The sequence below is a fragment of the Dendronephthya gigantea genome, unplaced genomic scaffold (assembly GCF_004324835.1).
Source record: "Dendronephthya gigantea isolate DGI-Jeju-01 unplaced genomic scaffold, DenGig_1.0 000131F, whole genome shotgun sequence".
NCBI classification, from domain to species: domain Eukaryota; kingdom Metazoa; phylum Cnidaria; class Anthozoa; order Malacalcyonacea; family Nephtheidae; genus Dendronephthya; species Dendronephthya gigantea.
In genome coordinates this window covers 117805-134734 of record NW_021163141.1, presented here as the reverse complement: position 1 = coordinate 134734, position 16930 = coordinate 117805, and the positions used below count along the sequence as shown (strand labels likewise).

General features: G+C 37.0%; 2 protein-coding genes across 2 annotated transcripts; one reads left to right on the top strand and one right to left on the bottom strand.

Annotated features, from left to right (window-relative positions):
• The first annotated feature begins 126 nt into the window (after positions 1-126).
• LOC114536136 (probable glycine betaine transporter) lies at positions 127-7325 on the top strand. The gene is made up of 3 exons (XM_028557487.1): positions 127-230; positions 2583-3045; positions 5371-7325. Exons 2-3 carry the CDS (start codon positions 2612-2614, stop codon positions 7139-7141), a joined length of 2205 nt encoding a protein of 734 aa, XP_028413288.1. The 5' UTR covers positions 127-230; positions 2583-2611; the 3' UTR covers positions 7142-7325.
• A 1782-nt stretch (positions 7326-9107) lies between these two features.
• LOC114536148 (piRNA biogenesis protein EXD1-like) lies at positions 9108-10698 on the bottom strand. Its single transcript, XM_028557498.1, has one exon. The coding sequence runs from the start codon at positions 10515-10517 to the stop codon at positions 9456-9458; it is 1062 nt and encodes a 353-aa protein (XP_028413299.1). The 5' UTR covers positions 10518-10698; the 3' UTR covers positions 9108-9455.
• Positions 10699-16930: the final 6232 nt, after the last annotated feature.

Genomic DNA, 16930 nt, shown 5'->3' with positions numbered 1-16930 from the left:
AACCATGTAAATATCGATAAAATGAATTTGACCGAGTACAGACTGGTAATTAGCAACTTGCTGATTGGCTAAGACAAAAGGTTTGTATTTCAATGAATCAAATAAAATGATAGTTATATAAAAAGTAAAAACACTGGGAAACGATGAAAAATTTAAAATATTATCAGAAACAGAAAAGTTCAAGACTAGCGGTGGAAAAGAACAGCTCGTAGTTTATAATCCTTGAAGTGGTGGGTGACTACTTTGTTTATTTCGTGTTTGCTCTAAGAATGCATTTTATGAGCTTGGTATGTCGTTTTGCGAAGACCTATATAAAACGGAACTATTTTTCCCCTGATTTCTTCGCTGATTTGACTTTAAATAAAATTCTATAAGATGGCCATTTGAGATTTACATTCATACTCTTACACCACAAAGATTTGAGGTTTTAAGATTCGTATCCAGTGAGAACAACTCCTTAGAGTTCAAGCCGTCAGAATGCTGTCACGACCCGACATCATGAACCTTTATACAACCCAGTGCCAGTGGACACAACCACCGTGTTTAAAGCAAATTCACGCTTTAGCGGCAAAGGCTGTTAACCATAAACGCCATATTATTGTTAGCCATGCATTATTCGAACGCTTTACGCTAAAAATATCTTTACTATATATACTTGTAGTAAACGGCGCAAACAGTGAAACAGCATCTCTAAACGATGGTATTAAAAACGGCTCAAGTTCTCAAACGGCTAGAAATATGTCAAGTGAGCTAAACATTGCTCGGATTGTTTCGCAGATTTCGTTGCTGTTTTGACTTTATATAAAATTCCAAAGGCAAAGAATGGCCATTCAAAGTGCTATATTATTAAAGAATAAAAGCCTTTGGATATTAACATGCAGCGGCGATATTATATATAATCACGTTGTTTTTTTATTTCAGGGAAACTCCTATATATTATATTAGATGAATAGTTAACTTTAATATATACGAGTTTTCGAAACCTGAGATCAAAACAACAGTGTCAGTGGAAATTAAAAAAATATCGCTTTGGGTTTGTCGACAAAGTTATGGGTTCTCATGAGTTGTCGCCGCTGCATGTTAATCCAAAGGCTTTTATTCTTTTATAATATAGCAGTATGAATATAAATTTCAAATGGCCATCTTTTAGAATTTTATATAAAGTAAAAACAACGACGAAAGCTGCGAAACAATCCGAGTCATGTTCAGCTTGTACTTGACATATTTCTAGCCGTTTGAGAACTTGAGCTGTTTTTAGGACCATCGTTTAGCGAAGCTGTTTGCGCCGTGTACTACATGCAAGTATATAGTAAAGATATTTTTAGCGTAAAGCATTCGAATAATGGCTATAACAATAATGATATGGCGTTCATGCTTTAAAAGCCTTGTCCGCTAAAGCGCGAATTTTTGTTGTGTCCACCGGGTTGTAACTGTAAGGTTAATGATTTCGGGTCGTGACAGAATTCTGACGGCTTGTACTCTCAGGAGTTGTGCTCACTGAATACGAATCCTAAAACCTCAAATCTTTGTGGTGTAAGAGTATGAAGGTAAATCTCAAATGGCCATCTTTCAGAATTTTATTTAAAGTCAAATCAGCGAAGAAATCATCGAAAAAATCTCGTCAATTTGAGCCACATATAGAAGAGATCTTTTTTGCTTAGAGTATTCGAATAATTGTGAGCATTGATGATATGACATTTACAGTTCAATAAACCAATGTGGAAAAACGAAAATTTGCAGAAACCGGGTTAGTTGCCTTCGCGAAGAGGTTAAATTTATGCCACGGGTGCGTGCATGAAATCAGACGGCTAGACTTTACAGAAGTTGCCTGTCGTGGTTTCGCAGCTAGAAGGTTAGAAGTATAAGGATATGCTCATAAGCTTTCTCTCGAATGGCTATCTTAGTTTTTACAAAGACTCGTCGTAAAGCTATATAGGCCGTATTTCACTTTGTGCCGAATACACACATGAATAACAATACGTCAATACGACAATAGTGGATAGATATGAGCTGGAATCATGAAATGAATGTTTCGGCACACGTAAAATACGGCGAAACAACGTAGCCTATGAAATGGGCCTTAAGAGTCTTAACTCTTAAGACACTAACTAATTAAACTGAATGCATGCGAAACTGTTATAAAATGTCATGCAAATTATTTGCCAGTATATTGGCGTGCAAGGGACGTTTAGTACATCCGACGTCAAATCCTTCATAATGAAAAGAAAAAAATTTAAACAATTTTACATGTTTTCACTTACGACTGGGCAGAATAAAAACAGGATTTTGTCTCTGCGAAGAAAAAATGAGGGATGCTAGCATAACTTTCGACAATCTGGTGTCTCTGCAGGTGTCATTACTTTGTAAACGAAGGCGACATAATGTCTTAATGATTTTTATGTTCAGTAGATGCCTTATAATTAAATTGATTTGAATGATAAACAAGAGCATATATGAATATATTTTAATATGTCATTATGATTTGTTTGTCATGAATCAAGTGCTTAAATATTCTGTTGCGTGCATGGCATCAGTTTAATTCGTATGACCACTTTACGCACACGTAGTCTTGTTTTCAGTAGATCGTCAGTAGCTGATTTCAGAGAAAGGTATGTCAGAAACGAACGACGGTGACGAACGCTGCCATACGTTTAAATGGAACTTTGGCCCCATTCGTCTTAATTTCAATCCTGTTGTAACTCTCATTGCTGCTTTCAAAATATGGTTATTCGTTGGCATATGCATGCGTTACCCCGACTGGTCTCATTCCATAATGACCATCGCCAAAGTGTGGATCACCGACAACTTTACATGGTTCTACATCGGTAGCGTCAACGTTTGGTTCATTTTCATACTGGTCGTTTATTTTTCGAAGTATGGAAGCTTGAAGTTAGGACGTGATGATGACGAGCCGGAGTTTAGTGATGCAACCTACTTTACAATGCTTTTCGCGGCAGGTATTGGCGTAGGCTTCTTCTATTTTGGCGTGGCTGAGCCAGTGTATCACTACAAGCCTGGTGTGTATGGAAATCGTTATTGGGGAAGGTTAGTGTGTGTTTTTCCTCAAACAGTGAGATAGTGCAACTATTATAAGTGCATTTTATTTGCCATATATTTACGTTTGAACACTAAACAAACTATTCGTGACGAGATAACCTAAGTCGTACACAGTTACAATAAAAATGTTTACATGTTAGTCTTATCGACGAATTTCTCGAACATCTGTATAGCAATGAATTTACTGCATATCACGTATACGTTTAAGCTATAAGAACAGAGAACTTCGCTCAATTAATGGGAAAGAAATTCAATTGCTGACGTTTCATTGTTCACTTAGAGCGTTAGAGATAAAGGACAGGATGTCAAAATGTAACTTAATTAGTACTATGCTAAGGCTAACACCTAAGACGACGATAAGAAATGTGAATCTGACGGTTGAAGCTGAAATAATATTAATAGATACATTTGCGGATGCCAAGGACACCAATACAGACTATAATATATATAGTATTAAGCAGTTTGAACTCCCTTTTATGTACTGCATGTATGCCCGCTGATGCGGTTTCCGCTCAATCGGAAACAATGAAGGCAGTAATATTTTAATTTTCTTGTATGATTGCATGGCGACTTTAGTAATTATAATACCTACAAGTTATTATAATTAGTAATATTTTAGCTTACAAATATTAATGAGAATACCTCTCAGAGATCCCTGAAAGACATCTATATAAAAACTAACAATGCAGAAGGTCAAAACAGAAAGGGTTTGCAAGGAACAGCATGAAATTTTTTTAATAAGTTGACTGACAAACACTGTTAACATGCTCTGCACATGCAGGGCGAGGACAACTGACATTCTTCATTCAGGCATATACCCGCTCATCCCTAACGCCGGTAGCCACAATGATTAGCCAGCAGGTGCAAATACTCAGATTCATCTCAATTAAATTTATATTGATGATACATTTTGAGGGGCAGTCTTACGAAATTGTTCTTCCCACTAAAGAATATTGATAAAGGTCCTTTTCACATTTTCACGCTTCTATTGCCCTTAAACTTAATACGTCGACCATTTGATGAATTTACAGATTGTTCTTCGACGATTTTAACAGATGAACAATTTTGCTCGCGTGTAATCCGTAAACTAGCTCTAGATCCTCTTAGTTGAGAACGATCGAGCAATAGTGCATGATTTGATTATTGTGGAAGCTTATTGCTATATTCTTAACACTTTTCAATCGTTTATTTTTTTAACCTATATATTAAATTATATTTTTATAGCTATAATAACCTTGTATAATTAAACTGATTAGCATTTCAATCCAAGCGCCGGATTGTGGACTATCCCTATCCCTATATTTCGATGACTGCATGTTTCTGTTAAACGCGTGAAGAAATTTCCACAAGATTAACGGTCAGAAAGAAACGAAAACTTAGATCTCCTTTGAAGCAGTAATCGTTTTCCCAGTGATAAATTCCTCAATGATATTGTCTTGTAAGCATGGTTCACTTGATTAGTATGATAATTGTAGCTATCATAATATCTAGCATATTTGAAATTCCTAATTAAGACGATGAATACTATATTTTGATGGCACAACATGCAAACTTAAAACGAAAGAGATAAACAACGTGTTGTATTAACTGTGTTATATTAGTCAGATGACTGAAAACCTATCTACTGTAGAGTGGATTTAGCTTTGCCAATTAAAATTAAAAATGCATGGTGTTTCCACAAACAAACGTCCAAAATTACTATTATCGCTATATGCAAACTTTCAAAGGACCTATCTATCTATACATCGTCTCATGCCACCACATTACAAAAATATACCATGTGAGGTTGCAAAATTTTCGAAGAGTCCTAAAATTAAACTAGAGATTCAAGACTTATTATTTCATTTAAAACTAAAATTTTGATTTCATTAGATACTGGTAATCCTGAAGAGGCTTGTCTATAGAATTTAATGGACATTGCAATTCTCTAGCAGTAGAAATTAGAAATCTTGGTGGGATAAAAAATTTGCACGATTACTAAAGTGAAGTCATGTGTTACAATCATTTCAACAACCTTTCTAAGGGCTGATTGGCCAAAATATGTGCGCCAGATCATGTGATTGTTAATTGGAATACCTATTTGAAACTGTCCTGGGTTTCAGGTGCCGTCTTGGATCAATATTTGCCCGAGGGGACGTCTGCCCGAGGGGACTTTTTGTGACTGAGGGAAATATTTCCCTATTTAATTCTCGCCCGGACACGAGGGAATTTAAGTGGCGCTGAATAAGCAAGATTGATCATGACAATTCAGCATCAAGAGAATTAATTATTCGTTTTTAAAATACATTAAAGTATTTTATTTTGTCGGTATAGATATTCGGATAACCAACGATCTCAAGATGCCATCAATATCACCTTGTTTCACTGGGGAATCCACGGCTGGATTGTCTACGTGGTTGTTGGTCTTGCTCTTGGTGTGATATCGCACAGAAAGGGACTGCCGATGACCATACGTTCCTGTTTCTATCCACTTCTTGGGGACCGCATCTTTGGCTTGTTGGGGGATGTTATTGAGATAGTGGCGATTGTATCGACCATGTTCGGGGTTTGTGCTAGTCTTGGTGCTGGTGCTATGACAATGAACTCTGGCTTAAATCAACTCAATGATTCCATCGAAATTAACACGACTAATCAAACGATAGTTATTTGGGTCATCACTTTTTTCGCCACTGTGTCTGTCGTGTCCGGTCTGAGGCTTGGCATTCGAAGGCTGAGTGAAATTTGTTTCGGCCTTGGTATATTTATCATGTTAATCGTCCTATTCTGTGGCAAAACAGCATACCTTATTAATCTTTATGTTCAAAGCATTGGCTATTACATTCAAAATGTAATTCAAGTTGGCTTCCATACTGATTCGTTTGCTCAGTTAGACAATGCCCCAGACAACAAGGAAAGTTCCACGTGGATGCATAGTTGGACCATTGCATACTGGGGCTGGTGGATAGCCTGGTCACCCTTCGTCGGCATGTTCATCGCAAAGATATCTAAAGGCAGAACCATAAGAAATTTCATCACCTACACCCTTACTGCGCCTATTTTTTTCGCCTTTATGTGGTTTGTCGTGATTGGCGGCTCTGGCTTAGACATGGAACGCGAAGCAGCTGCCAAAAATATTACATGCGAATCCCTTCTTGGCGGCAAGGATTCTGCCGAACCGTATGAAGGACTTTATCGATTATCTTGTCGTGAACAAAGCCAGATGTATTTTGATTTAATCCAACAATATGGTGATGTTGTTGGGAAGTTCCTTCGGATTATCTCGATGGCCAGCATTTTGTTGTATTTCGTGACAAGTTCCGACAGTGGCTCCCTTGTGATTGATTGCCTCTCAGCTAATGGTAGTCCAGATCCCCCCGTCACTCAACGTGTCTTTTGGGCACTAACTGAAGGTGCAACTGCTTGTGCCTTACTCACAGCTGGCGGAAAGAATGCCATTGACGCTGTTCTTGCTGCTGCAGTTGCTTCGGGTCTGCCATTTTGCCCAATATTGTCACTGCTTTGTGTTTCATTGTGGAAAGTGTTGAAATCCGAATACGGTGATGTCACCGGCGACGAGAAAAAGTTCCATGCTGATCTTTTAGAAGTGTTCGACTTTCCATCTGTTAAAAACCTCCAACGAGTCTTAATCGCCATCATAGCACCATGGTTGCCTGCTGGTCATGCCGCTGGTAAGCTTTACCGCAAGCGCCCATGGCGGTATATGCTTATCATGGCTGTTTTGTTCTACACACCATTCTTACTGTTTATTCTGCGTGTGGTGGATGACAACATGGTGTATGTTGGTTTTGCTTTGCTTTGTGGTTTCTACATTTACGCTGTTGGGTTAAGAGGATCGATTCGGGACCTCAGTGGGATTCCCGGTAATCTGATGGAAGATGGTCTGGCGATGATTGTCTATTTCTTAGCTGTCGATCAATTGGATAAACACATGTGTATTGAAGAGAGCCAAAAGAAGAACGATACAAGACCTCTAACGAATTTCGGTAATAAACACATCAATGTCAATGGCAGCGCAGAGGAAATCAAGGCGGGGCAATCGGCGCCGGCTGTGAAGTTATTACACGAAGAGAACACGTACGTTTAATTCGCAGTTAGATCGCGAACATACGCCTATTAATAATAATTCATTGATGTAGACTAGAACCCAATTACCGTTAGTTATAAAACTATAGTAATTATTTCTGTACTTAGTTTAAAAAAAATATAGGAATCAGTAGTTAATTCATGTCATTCGAAAACAATTCAATAAAGAGTTTTAGAAATAGAAATTATACTGACAAGGGTGCATTTCAGGGTGCATTATAGCAACATTTCCAAGTGTTCAGATCAGGCCATCCAAACACGGCAGGCCAGTAATTGTTTTATAGAATAACAACAACAATGTAGTGTTCCAAGTTTGATTTCAAAAAGCGAATTAAATTTCCGTGTTTGGATGGCCTGATCCAAACACGGGATTCAAGCGATCAGAACACGCGTTATATACATGTTATTTTATAAAATTGGTATAATGCACGTGTGTCTTCACTTCAGTAACTTAAGTAAAAGTCTTTGTGATATGCCATGGCGGAACATCAGGGGAGAGTAGAGCATCTCAAATTTGGGGGACACAAGTTTCTAGGGGCATTTTTCAGTTAACAAGACAGCTGTTCTCGACTGGGCCGGTTGTTCAAAAGCAGGTTAAATTTAACCCTGGGTTAGTGCTAAAGCAGCTAAACCTGGGTTAAAATCCTTAACTCTAGGTTAGCTAAACCTGGGTTTAAAACTGTGTTGTTCAAAGCAGAGTTAGCGGTAGGGTTAGTTAACCCAGGGTTAAAATATTTAACCTAAGATTAAATGTACTCTAAGGACTAAATTGGATATAAAAACGTTTTCGATTGCATGGTCAATAAACGAGCGTCAAAACTTTACCCAACGAGGATATATTGTCAGTCGAAAGATTATATGCCGTGAGGGCAGGGTCGAAGGGACGTTGTTTTGAACAGAAATTTCCGTGCATGGAATTTTGGAAAGATTCGAAATGAAAGGCCATTTTGTGCTCCTCCAAGTGCTCCTTTCGTTGAGCACTTTTATGACAAAGGAAACCACCTACCAATAAATATATATATATATATATTATAATATATAATATATATATATATATATATATATTAATATATATATATATATATATATATATATATATATATATATATATATTGAAGGATTCTTTCTTCGTAAGATCGCAGAAAAAGTGAGAATTTGAAAAGGTGGTATGAAACTAACCTTGGAGAGGTTCGAAGAAACTAAATCATACTCAAGCAAACTTTTAGCTGCTTCGGTCATGCTGGGTTTGGCAATATTGAAAGATGTAATAGGATCCTAATTAAAGAAAAGTATCATCCAATTCTTCAAGGACATGGAATTTCATCTGGTACAAAGATGATCGCGCGTCTAATTACATGATAATCACCCTAAGCACATGCACACCTTCTATGTGCCAGAAATCTGTTAGAAGCAAACTCGTTCTGGTGATCTCGTTCTCATGGCTTTATTTCTACCTCAAGTCCCAGATCTGAAACTTATGGTGCACTTGCAGGACCGTTTTAACCGGAAAAGGGCGAGGCGCAGACCCACCAGCGAGGATGACTTGACGCAAGTGGTCAACGAATGCTGGCTGAGAGGTATTGAACGTGCAACATTAAAAAACTTATGGAATTAATGCCGGAAACAATAAAAAAACGGTTCAAGAGGAAAAAAGAGGGATACTAAGAATTGACGTGTAATGCATGTTTGCACATAAACATAGCTACGTTAAATGAATATCATAACATCCCATATAGTTGTTGTTTCAGTTTACTTATTTACTTTTTTCTAGTTCACTTATGTATGGGTAAGGTTTTCTGTAGAATATTAATATATATATATTAATATATATTATATTATATTAAATATATATATTATATATTATATATATATTATATATATATATATATTATATATATATATATATATATATATATATATATTTCTTTACCATATTCTTTACTGTAATAATGCAAATACGGTTCCCAGTACACGTATATATTATATTTAAAGGTTGTAGAATACAGATAGTTTACAAAAGTTTGAATGCTTATCATTACTAACAGATCACTCTCTGCAGGTGCTGCAGCTGACATGGCATGCTTCTTATAGACATAGTTATAATCATAATTCGGATTTGTTACTTTCAAATTTAAGGGTTTTTAAAAACAATACCAACACAGAACGTTGTCCGTGTATAACCCCCCCACCGTGTATGAGACATCACAAAACCCACCCGACCTAATATAAACCCATGCATAGCTTATGTACGGAGGTTCATTACTACATTACATATAAGTTACATTCTTGTTTGTAAAAACTGGAATGTTATAATGTTAACAACAATCACAGCCCCAGTAGAAGCAGTGATCTCGTCCACATTCCGGGAATTCGACGTAATCATCATCATCCTGTCGGGCCCAGTTGTCTTCTCTGTTTTTCTGCACATCATTTAGGCGTTTTACTTCTTTGCAAACCCTGCATTTCTGCTCGCCTTTGTTCAGTTGGGTCACACTGAATTCCTGACGTGGGAATCGGCGCTTGCATCGAGTACAAGTTGTGTCAGCCATGGGAAAGCTTGTTGTTCCTTTCTCTTGAATAACGTCGATTGGGAGAAACCCGTTTGTTTCGTAGTCATCGTAAGACCTCTCTTCCTTTTCTCGATAAAACTTGATATACTTATTGGAGGCAATCTTCAATCGAGCTTTCTCGACACTGCTGAGAATATCCGCCATTTTGTCATACAGTTTGAACATACCAATGGTATCAACCTTACAGTATTGAATCAACGTTGTTGGCAACGGTCTTATCTTCCATGCTATGGTATTTTTCTCAAAAAGATGTTTTCCCTTATCTTTTATTTCAGTTAATTTGGCATCATCAACATATAATTCCAGGCAACGGCGAAATCCATAAATTTTTTCAACGGCGTCTGTAAACTGGCTACGCCGTTTGTGAGTAGATCGACCAAATTTTGCATTTGTCGAAGGCTTTGTACTTTTTGCTGTGGAATTCTCACGGCGGTGCATAATTTCAAGTAACTGAAGATCCAAGACCCCCGCTAGTTTTACGTTAAACTGATGCCAGAGGGCGTCGGAATCTTGTCGGCAGTCAAACATCAATTTCTCTTGTGTTTCGTCCTCAAGGATTTCGCGAAGTCCGCTGTCGAAGATTGCTCTTCCAACCTTGAACACATCAAATATGTATGCCTTTTCTCTGGTTGCTATTGACAGTATCGTCAATTCTCCTTTTCTACTCAACGAAACCCCTTCACAATCAACAGCTACAAGACTGTTGCCGGTTTGTATATACTTGTTCAGCTCTGTTATGGCGTCTTTAACAACAAGTTCATTGTCGATAAGCTGCGATTCAGTTTGGATTTGTTCTGCCATTATCATCACACGAATCTAACGTATAGTTTTGCTCAATTTTAATTCATTAATGTTCGAAGAACTTTACACTTATGCAGTGGGAAAAATATCGACAAACGTTCGTGATGCAAAGACAGCTTTCGGTTTCCAGGTATTTCGTTTCCCCTTTCCAAGAAAAGCAAAAACAACCGGAAGAGAATAATCCAGCGTCTCCATAGTTTTTCCAGGTTTAATGGTTTTAAGTAACACTGAACAAACACTGAATTCGTTGTGTTGTGTCGTACATGCGGAAGCCAAAGTTGCTAGCTAAAGTCCAAGGCTCCTGTCCAAGCTGTATTTGTCAGAAATCTCATAAAACAACTTTGGCTTGCGGTAAATTGTGTTATAAATGTATATAACGCGTGTTTTGATTGGTTGAAGCTCGTGTTTGGATGGCCTGATCGCCTGTTTTTGATGGCCTGAAATTTCGTGGGAATTTAAAAACGAGTTTATTATGGTTTGTTATTTTATAAAACAATTATACTTTTAAAGTGGTTTCCATGTTTGGATGATCTGATCCAAACACTTGGGAATGTTGCTCGAGTTAAAAAAAACTCGCAAAACACTCGCCTTCGGCTCGTGTTTCGCGCGCTTTTCTTAACTCTCGCAACATTCCCGCGTTTTTTGGATCAGGCCATCCCAGTGAACTCCATATATATATATATATATATATATATATATATATATATATATATATATATATATATATATATATATATATATAGCTTCAATTCACCACATCGCGGTGTTCAAAAATTAAACTTTTAATAAATCAAATCAAATGCATCTTGTAATATATACTACGTTTCGGGGCGTGAGAAGAAGGGCACTGCATCCAAAGAAGGGCACTGCAGATTATTTTCCCAAAAATCCCCTACAAGGAATGTATGGCTAAAGCAAACCTCCAAACACTGTTTGAACGTAGAGAATCTTGTTCCCAAAAACTTTTTCAAGAGATTGTTGCTAACAGCTACCACAAGCTAGCTAACCTCCTTCCACCTCGGACTGGCACCGCCACAAGTCGTCTGCGAACAAAGAGAACATTCCACACATCACGAGCTCGTACCGATCGTTGTAAGAACTCCTTTATCACGTATTATGCAGCGAAACATTCCACCTAATTATTTTTCCATCATTATATATCTGGATTTTATTTGTATTTAAAATATCTTACAAACTTAGATTTTTGACTATAATTTATTGTAAATATCTTTCATGCAATTCAGTTTTGTAACTGCAATATGAAGATTTTTAAATAAACTTTATACAGAAATGTTTCTCTACTAATCCTGAGCCTTCTTATATAGTTACAACACATTTGCATACATAAATTAACCTTAAGTTTCCTCCCTCACATTTAATCCCATAGGACAATAAGTCATTAACTTTTCTATCCAAAAACTTTCCCTCTCATTAGGTTTGTTGATATCAGTAACATCAATTATTTGAACACTTATGTCCCCTAATCCCTTATGTCCTTGTTCAAAAAAATGTGCATATAAACCCTGACCACAAATACCTCTCTGACCCCTACCAAAACGTAACAATGAGCTTTTATGATTATTAAATCTCAACCTAAATGCCGTAACCGTGTTCCCGACGTACTGTAGATGGCATGTCTTACAAGTTATCAAATAAATCACCCCTTCCGAATCACAATCAAAGGCATGATTTATGTGATAAACTTTACCCGTTGAAAAGCTACTAAATTTAGACCCCAAGATAATATAATTACACACTTGACAGCGCTTCTTACCACACTTAGACATGCCTCTATCCGAAGTTTCAATACTACGTAACTTAGACCTGACCAGATGATCTTTAAGGTTCCTCGGTCTACGAAAACTTAACAGTGGTTTTTCAGGTAAAACCTTAAAAAATCCGATGACATCTCAACTATACCCTGCATTTCCTGCAAGGTACCCTTTAAACAATTAAGTGCCGGATGAAAATCCAGTACCAAACAAACCCTATTGTCTTGACCCTTACACTGATCAGACACAATCTGACGATCATAATTCCTAACCCTATTAAATTGTTTCTCAATAAAACCCCGATCATAGCCTCGCTCCATCAAGAAACCTCTTAGATCATCCAGTCTACCCTCCAAAATTTCCTCCGAACTACAAATTCGTTTAAGCCTAAGTCCCTGTCCATATGGTATCCCCCTCTTGACATGCGACGGATGGATCTTTCTGATATAGAATTAAATGGGGGGGAGATTTCTCTTCTGTCTAAAGGTCTAAAGTTTTGTCCCACACCTAAGGAGTTGGATAGATCTGCTATTAAAAGGGATTTTAAAGAATTTGAACGTAAAACTAAGTGTAAATATTATTTTCTTTTGAGTCCAAGTGAGCAACGGGAACAAGGCTTTAGACAATTCAGAGAGAAATCGACTTGGATGCCTTATATTAAGGATCCGGCAGTGGAATTGTATTTTAAAAAGCTTGAAGAGAAGATTGATCTCATAAAAGAGGGGGGTCATAATTATAGTAATCTTTCGGATAAATAACAGCAAGCGTTAAGATCTTTAAAGAATAGGAGGGATATTGTTATAAAAGAAGCAGATAAGGGGGGAGCTATAGTAGTTTGGGGACGGGAGGATTACTGTAAGGAGGCCTATAGACAACTTAATGATAAGGATGTCTATGAGCTTGTATCTGACGAATCTGATATTTTGGATAAGGTTTCGAGGCTCGTATCGGCGGAATTGGACGCATTAGTGAGTAGTGGATATATTAGTGTGGAGAATAAAAAATATCTAAACGTAGGTAAACCGCGTTTGGGTAGATTTTATCTTCTTCCTAAAATTCATAAGAATTTAGAAAATGTGCCAGGTAGACCGGTGATTTCAAATTGTGGGACAGTTACAGAGCGTATCTCTGAATTTTTGGATTTCCATGTTCAACCTTTAGTTGCGGAGTTTGTTCCTTCGGTTATTAAGGATACTTCGGAATTTTTGCAAAAATTACAAAATTTGGGGCATATACCGTCTACCGCTATTTTGTGTACTATAGATTGTTGTGGGATTATATCCACATATCCCACATGATGAGGGTCTAGATTCGTTGAGACGAGCAATGCAAAATACTAATGAAGAGTTGCCCGTAGATGGATTAATAGCTTTAGCCAAAATAATATTGGAGAATAATTATTTTGAGTTTGACGAGAAAGTATTTCGTCAGAAATTGGGTACAGCCATTGGTACGAAGTTTGCTCCGGGGTTGGCCAATATTTTTATGGGATATCTTGAGGAAAAGTTTATCAGCTCTTGTGAATTAAGACCTTGGGTTTGGTGGCGATTTTTGGATGATGTTTTTATGATTTGGCTTCATTCGGAAGAGGATTTAAATATATTCTTACACCGTTTGAATACATTTCATATAACAGCATCAAATTTACCTGGGAAGTAGGTTTTAGAAAGATTTCCTTTTTGGATGTGGCGGTGACTCTTACCGATGATGGTTTCGATACTGATGTGTTTAGCAAGCCTACTGATGCACATCAGTATTTGAATTATGGTTCGTGTCATCCGTCGCATGTCAAGAGGGGGATACCATATGGACAGGGACTTAGGCTTAAACGAATTTGTAGTTCGGAGGAAATTTTGGAGGGTAGACTGGATAATCTAAGAGGTTTCTTGATGGAGCGAGGCTATGATCGGGGTTTTATTGAGAAACAATTTAATAGGGTTAGGAATTATGATCGTCAGATTGTGTCTGATCAGTGTAAGGGTCAAGACAATAGGGTTTGTTTGGTACTGGATTTTCATCCGGCACTTAATTGTTTAAAGGGTACCTTGCAGGAAATGCAGGGTATAGTTGAGATGTCATCGGATTTTTTAAGGTTTTACCTGAAAAACCACTGTTAAGTTTTCGTAGACCGAGGAACCTTAAAGATCATCTGGTCAGGTCTAAGTTACGTAGTATTGAAACTTCGGATAGAGGCATGTCTAAGTGTGGTAAGAAGCGCTGTCAAGTGTGTAATTATATTATCTTGGGGTCTAAATTTAGTAGCTTTTCAACGGGTAAAGTTTATCACATAAATCATGCCTTTGATTGTGATTCGGAAGGGGTGATTTATTTGATAACTTGTAAGACATGCCATCTACAGTACGTCGGGAACACGGTTACGGCATTTAGGTTGAGATTTAATAATCATAAAAGCTCATTGTTACGTTTTGGTAGGGGTCAGAGAGGTATTTGTGGTCAGGGTTTATATGCACATTTTTTTGAACAAGGACATAAGGGATTAGGGGACATAAGTGTTCAAATAATTGATGTTACTGATATCAACAAACCTAATGAGAGGGAAAGTTTTTGGATAGAAAAGTTAATGACTTATTGTCCTATGGGATTAAATGTGAGGGAGGAAACTTAAGGTTAATTTATGTATGCAAATGTGTTGTAACTATATAAGAAGGCTCAGGATTAGTAGAGAAACATTTCTGACGAAGGGGCTGCGCCCCGAAACGTAGTATATATTACAAGATGCATTTGATTTGATTTATTAAAAGTTTAATTTTTGAACACCGCGATGTGGTGAATTGAAGCTATATATTTAAATAGTTTTTTCTTTTGGACTGGCTCCTGATGTATATAATTTAAATAGTTTTTTCTTTTGGACTGGCTCCTGATGTATATATATATATATATATATATATATATATATTATTATATATATTATATATATATATATATATTATATATATATATATATGTTGAACATGATTTGCTCCAAAATAAATTTGGAGTTGCAACACAGGTAATAATATAGGCAAAATGTTCTCCGTGTTTACTATACTCACCCTTGACGGGCATATTCAAACCTAAGAATATAAGGGTGAGTATAGTAAACACGGAGAACATTTTGCCTATATTATTACCTGTGTTGTAACTCCAAATTTATTTTGGAGCAAATCATGTTCAACAATATAGAAATCCTACAGAGTATTGTAGGCGTAGGTTCCTAATAACCAAAAGTACTTGGCGTGGAATATACCTACGTATTTTTAACTATACTTATTTCCTGCATTGTAAGAATGTTCATGACGACGATGAGATGAGTTGTGTGGCACTTGGACATTTGATATGTTAAGAATGTATATTCGCACTGATGAATACGTAAAATCGATCTCTCACATTCAAGCCGATGAACGCTTTGGATGGACGTATGGCTTGGGCTGTGTGTGTGTTCCTTTCTCCTTTTAAACCGCCTCCTAGGGTCCCAAGGCCTAGGCACTCTTAACGAGTGAGCTGGTGAGGGAAAGGGACAAATTTACATTCTTATAGGTTTGAATATGCCCGTCAAGGGTGAGTATAGTAAACACGGAGAACATTTTGCCTATATATATATATATATATATATATATATATATATATTATATATATATAATATAATATATATATATATATATATTTATATATATATATATATATATATATATATATATATATATATATATATCTGGAATGATAACTTCCATACTTTAAGCACGCGAAAAATGAAGCCCAACACCCAGTCTTCCTACGCGGTCGGTTTTTACGTCAGTTTCAGTCCCCCAAACATCAAAATCACGCGGTTTGTACGTCAGTCTCAGTCCCTGAATGCAAACCGTTACACGGCCAGTATAAATTTGAATGCAATCACGAAAACAGTGTTGCCAAGTTCGGGATTTTATCCCGAGATCTCGGGATTTTTTGAAGCAGTTGGGATTTTTTTGGGATTTATTTCTCAAATGGTAATCTCGGGATTTTTTTAGGGATTTTTGGGAAAGGGAAGTTTGGAATTTGGGAAAAGATGTTTTCGTTAAATTGACAAATAAACATTTTAAAAATCCAAGGTTCGTCCGCTTGTACTTAAAATACTTACTCAAAGTCACTCAATAAAGACTATTTGTACAATCGGTTATGCAGAGAAGTACCGCTTTATAAACGCACACTGAGCGGACTGGGTACTAGGGTGCGCCAAGGCTGAGGACTGGGGTTGAAATTATCGGGATTTTAGGGGGAATCTCGGGATATTTCAGGCGCTTACTTGGGATTTTCACAAAATTACAGTTGGCAACACTGCACGAAAAAGATAACAAACTGAATCAGACTCAATGCAACGCATCTCGGAGCAAACCACTCAAAAACACGTATCTAAAATCTACTGCATTGAGAATTTAAGATTGAATTGAGAAAGAGGCGTGAGGAAAACGTTTTCACTGGGAAAGTTAGTCTAAAAATGCCGATATATTGCGTCGTTTCTTCGTGCAAAAGCGAACAGTACGGAGCTAGAAATTCTCGCTAGCTAATTTCGTTTCACAGGTTGGTAAACTGACTTCGCCAAAGTCTGCCGCAAGTTTTTAAAATGTTTTTTTAGTTCGTCGCACCGAAATTGCTTCAAAAAGTGAGAAA

What these genes read in the sequence shown, in the direction of transcription:
- LOC114536136 (XM_028557487.1), top strand. Translation starts at nt 2,612, where the DNA reads ATGTCAGAAACGAACGACGGTGACGAACGCTGCCATACGTTTAAATGG. An exon ending in GGAAATCGTTATTGGGGAAG is followed by an intron (nt 3,046 to 5,370) that starts GTTAGTGTGTGT and finishes TTGTCGGTATAG; the next exon opens with ATATTCGGATAACCAACGAT.
- LOC114536148 (XM_028557498.1), bottom strand. Translation starts at nt 10,517, where the DNA reads ATGATAATGGCAGAACAAATCCAAACTGAATCGCAGCTTATCGACAAT.